The 4,903-nt window shown below is 32.1% G+C and overlaps 2 protein-coding genes across 3 annotated transcripts in view; one reads left to right on the forward strand and one right to left on the reverse strand.

Moving 5' to 3' along the window:
* LOC108746176 (alpha-L-fucosidase-like) overlaps positions 1 to 2,312 on the forward strand; it is a 2,754-nt gene extending 442 nt beyond the window's left edge. Inside the window, exons 2-7 of one of the 2 annotated variants that reach the window (XM_018482782.1) lie at positions 210 to 623; positions 707 to 958; positions 1,040 to 1,402; positions 1,516 to 1,734; positions 1,841 to 2,064; positions 2,192 to 2,312. In XM_018482782.1, the coding sequence (XP_018338284.1) occupies positions 356 to 623; positions 707 to 958; positions 1,040 to 1,402; positions 1,516 to 1,734; positions 1,841 to 2,064; positions 2,192 to 2,284 (1,419 nt within the window). In that variant the 5' untranslated portion in view covers positions 210 to 355 and the 3' untranslated portion in view covers positions 2,285 to 2,312. Of the gene's footprint in view, positions 1 to 131; positions 624 to 706; positions 959 to 1,039; positions 1,403 to 1,515; positions 1,735 to 1,840; positions 2,065 to 2,191 lie in introns of those variants that run through there. The other variant, XM_018482780.1, reaches the window with a different exon arrangement.
* An 83-nt stretch (positions 2,313 to 2,395) lies between these two features.
* Positions 2,396 to 4,674, reverse strand: LOC108745948 (cytosolic non-specific dipeptidase). Its single transcript, XM_018482380.1, has 5 exons — positions 4,478 to 4,674; positions 3,742 to 4,192; positions 3,210 to 3,638; positions 2,651 to 3,124; positions 2,396 to 2,553 (listed from the first exon to the last, which is right to left on the reverse strand). The coding sequence occupies exons 1-5, from the start codon at positions 4,510 to 4,512 to the stop codon at positions 2,509 to 2,511; spliced, it is 1,434 nt and encodes a 477-aa protein (XP_018337882.1). The 5' UTR covers positions 4,513 to 4,674; the 3' UTR covers positions 2,396 to 2,508.
* Positions 4,675 to 4,903: the final 229 nt, after the last annotated feature.

A 4,903-nucleotide genomic window follows, 5' to 3' on the forward strand; every position in this document is an offset into this window, starting at 1 on the left:
AATACATTATTTTTGTTTGTTTACTTATTCACAAGTTGTGTTATTTTCATACTGAAAAATATTAAATATCAATTTAATACAAAATATTTAACATAATCACATTGGATTAAATTAATACTCGAGTATGTTAAAAATGTAATGCAACATTTTAACAAGGACTTGAATCGTTTCTAACATAAATATAAAACGTTTTCTGAAAAAATTCACAGTAACAGATCTAATCTAATCTCGAAATACGATACGATACAAAACAGCACACATAAATAGAATCTTCGTCGAGATTTCATACAACTGATAGGAATAAAAGACCGGATTGACGTCTGTTGCTCTCGTTTATGTCAAGCTTTGGATCAGAATGATGCTATTTGTACACATAATTTTATGCATTGTGTTAATTTTTTGCGTCTCAGTAAAGGCACATTATACCGTGATAGTGAGAACGGAAGAGGAAAATTTTGTGTCAACTTTAACAAAAGCGCCCAAATATGTTCCAACTTGGCCCAGTCTAGACAGTCGACCGTTACCAGTTTGGTATGATGTTGCAAAATTTGGAATCTTTATTCACTGGGGTGTATTCAGTGTGCCTAGTTTTGGTTCTGAATGGTTTTGGAACAATTGGAAAGGTAGACTGTTAAACTATTTATATTTATAAATGTCACATGAGTATGTACCTATAATATTTATATAATGTTCTATATTTGTGTAGAGGAAACTGAAACTACGAAATATTCCGACTTTATGAAACAAAGATATCCTCCAAACTTTACCTATCAAGACTTTGCACGTGATTTTACTGCCGAATTCTTCAATGCTTCTGAATGGGCTGAGTTATTCAAGGCATCAGGTGCAAAATATATTGTACTGACAAGCAAACATCACGAAGGATATACATTGTGGCCATCGAAGTATTCATTCAGCTGGAATTCTATGGATGTTGGACCTCAGAAGGATCTTGTTGGTAATAAAGATATATATCTAACAATAAGATTTTGTATTAAATATGACAATTCTCATATGTATTTCTTTTTCTTTAAAATAGGTGAACTAGCAGAAGCTATTCGTAGCAAGACAGATATAAAATTTGGCTTATACCATTCTATGTATGAATGGTATAATCCTCTTTATGTAACAGACAAACAAAACAATTTTACAACAGATAGATTTGTGACTCATAAAATAATACCAGAATTGTATGAGTTAGTAGAAACATACAAGCCAGAAGTAGTTTGGTCAGATGGAGATTGGGAAGCATCGGATTCTTATTGGAAATCGAAGGAATTTCTAGCATGGTTATACAATGAAAGTCCTGTAAAAGATACGGTTGTGGTGAATGATAGATGGGGTAGTAATATACCGTGCCATCATGGTGATTTCTTTACATGTACAGATCGTTTTAATCCTGGTAAATAGCACAAAAATTATAATATAACAATATAAATTATATGTAGAATAGTATTAAATGAAGATATGTATTTTGTACATAGGATTTATAATTAATAAAATTTTGTTTGTTAGGTGTACTTCTCCCACACAAGTGGGAAAACTGTATGACTATTGATAAAAAATCTTGGGGATATCGCAGAAATGCTGTTTTATCCGATTATTATACATTGGCGGGATTAATAAAAGAATTAATAATTACTGTAAGCTGCGGTGGAAATTTACTGATGAACGTTGGGCCAACAAAAGATGGTATCATTACACCAATATATGAAGAAAGATTACGAGGAATGGGTATACATCTTTTATATCTTATCATGTTTTTTTATTAGTATCTTGATTAATTCAAATATCAATTTCTAATGATCTTAATGATACACAAGTAAATTGATTGTTTTAGGTGCCTGGCTAGCAGTTAGCGGCGAAGCTATTTATAATACTAAGCCTTGGACAGTACAAAATGATACCTTAACAGGAAGTGTCTGGTACACATTAAGCAAAAATGAAAAACAGTTGTATGCCTCAATTTTAGAATGGCCAGATGATAATATCTTATTGTTAGGCTCGCTCAAACTTTCGAAGAGTTCTCAGATACATCTACTTGGTTATTCATCGATAATTCCCGTAAGTGTATTGCTACTTTTATTTAATTAAGTATATGTTAAGTATATGTTGCTTTTATTTATTTAAGTATATTTTATGAAAATGATAATAAATAGTAAATAAGTGTAATTCTGAATATTCATTCCAGTGGAAACAATCCGATAATAAGCTAGTAATAAGTTTACCAGCTAACGCACATAGAAGTAAACCAGCTTGGGTACTAAGGATTGGAACTCTTTAAAATGTACATATTTACTAAGAATATATTTTATTGTTACATTGATTTTAGAAATCTTAGAACATTTTTATAGAATTTTTATAAAGTTTTTTAAAAAAGGCATATACAATGTTGTAAATGCAAAATTTTGTATATATCTTAACTAAAGTTGTATAATGTTTCAAAGTAAATTAATAATCAAAAAAATTCCAAGCACTTCAGGATAAGCTATTGTCAACAGCAAAATATTACACGTGAGCTACTTCATATAGGTAAGCTGCAAGGAGTTTCGTCTGGAAACAGTGAGGAAATAAATTATTTAATATATTGATTATAATGAAAAGTCAGTAAATGTTTAGACGACTGCTAATTTCAATATTTTATACTTACTCCTTGGATGTAGTTACGCACATTTAACTTTTCATTTTGAGAATGTGCACCATCATCACCCTGACCGACTGGTAAAAGCAATACATTTTTACCAGTAACTTCCTGGAAGGTCAAAGTAACTGGTATTGATCCACCTTCGCGACAGAGATCAGGTTCTACTTTGTAAACATGTCGAGTAGCTTTTCGAGCAGCTACGTAATTTGGATGATTGGGATTTTCGGACCATGGTTTGCCACCATGGGACAGGCTCACGTTCATAATATTTGGGCTGCCTCTCTCTTCCCATTTCTTATTTATATATTTGATCACCTTATCAGTCGTATCTTCTACAGTCATGTGAGGCACTATTCTAAGCGAAAATTTACCAATAACTTTACTCGGAATTACTGTTTTTGCTCCTGATTCACTGAAAGCACCCTCTATTCCATGAAGAGACAAACTAGGTTGTCTCCAACGATGCATTAAGAGGTTATTCTATAAAAATTGATATAGAGACTTATATTTAATGTAGATTTTAGAATTTTTTTGGTAGGAAAAGAGATATTAAATATGTACATACTTTAAATTCGTCATGTGGTACTTTTTTAGTTCCAACTGTTTTTTTAAATTCTTTTACATCAAAATCTATATTCTTATAAGTATCTAATTCTGCTCCCGTCAATTCTGCGACTTTATTATAAATGTCATCTATCAAGATGAAATGGTCAATATCGACCAGAGTATTCATTAAGTAAATCAAATCTGCCATAGCTTCGTATATGCATCCACCAAAAGTACCGCTATGTAAATCCTTAGCGGCGCAAGTGACTTCTATTTGATAATAGCAGATACCTCGTAGACCATAAGTGATACATGGTTTTTTAGTGCCCAGCCAATAATTATCGGATATGCAGATATAATCTACATTCTTTAAAAAGCTATCTTTCTTTTCCCAAAGAAGTTCATCTAAACCTTCACTACCACTTTCTTCCATTCCTTCAAAGACAAACTAAACAAAGATTCGAAAGGTAAGTTAAGATGAATGTATTGTAAAATAAATATTGATTAACAATACCGAGTTAAGTATTCTTATATCTAATTTGAGAAAATACCTTGAGATTGACAGGAATCTCGATTTCAGTTGCTTTATAAGCTTGCAATGCATGTATCCAACAAAGAACAGGTCCTTTGTCATCTGTACTGCCTCGACCATAGAGTTTTCCATCCTTCTCAGTAAGAGTAAACGGTTCAGTATCCCAGCCATCCTTCATTAACGCGGGCTGTACATCCAAATGCCCATATAAAAGTACGGTTTTTTTCTTCGGATCTGAGCCAAGACTTCCAAGTAACACAGGAGGAAGTGGAATTTCACTGCCATCAGGAAGAGTTTGTTTTCCTACATCAGCCAATTCCGTAATTGCTCCAAGATCCTTCAATCTCGCTTCTGCCCATTTCATCATTTTAATCACTTCGTCTCTGTAGTCCGGCCATGCTGACACAGATTTAATGGCTACTGCCGTTTTCAAATTATTTATATATTGCTCTTTTTGTTCATCTATGTATCTAGAAGTGTGAAAAAGTGAAAGATCAACAGTAATTATAAATAAAATATACCCAAGCAGAACAAGTCATAATAATCAAAATAACATCAAAATGAATCGGAAATGATTGAAAAATGACTTTTAGTGATCATTTTGAAATCATTTCGACACCATTTTGATATCATAATGACTTGTTTTGCTTGATTATACACGAACATGTATATACATTGAATTTTAAAAATCTCTTCGGTTACATTTGCTTTTGTTCTCAAATTGGAAATATTTTAAAGAATAAAATGAAACGTACTTAAACAAAGTTGTTAATGCTGTTGGTAACGCCATGGTAATAATTCAAACACAGACCATATACAGTACAAACTAGAACTGAGATGACTGCCAACAATGCTGTGACTCAGCACAACTGATATATCAGTGGTCTTCCCTCTCTTGCTCGCTCCCTCCCTCTCTCTCTTTCTCCCTTCCTTTCTCTCTTTTTTTTCTCTAAAAGAATATCCTGCGAACTTAACAACAACATAACCGTTAATGATTCAAATGTGATCAATCAAAATGACTTACACAGAATCAAAATGTCTTTTACATAGAAACTCATAGAAACGTAATATTGCAACATATTTGCGTATCGGCATTTTATGTTTTTATAAACGATTAAAAATTATGGTTAATTATTCAGCGTTATCTATCCAATAATATCAAATAAACATGTTCATATTAT

Source organism: Trachymyrmex septentrionalis, unplaced genomic scaffold (assembly GCF_001594115.1).
Source record: "Trachymyrmex septentrionalis isolate Tsep2-gDNA-1 unplaced genomic scaffold, Tsep1.0 scaffold16, whole genome shotgun sequence".
NCBI lineage: Eukaryota > Metazoa > Arthropoda > Insecta > Hymenoptera > Formicidae > Trachymyrmex > Trachymyrmex septentrionalis.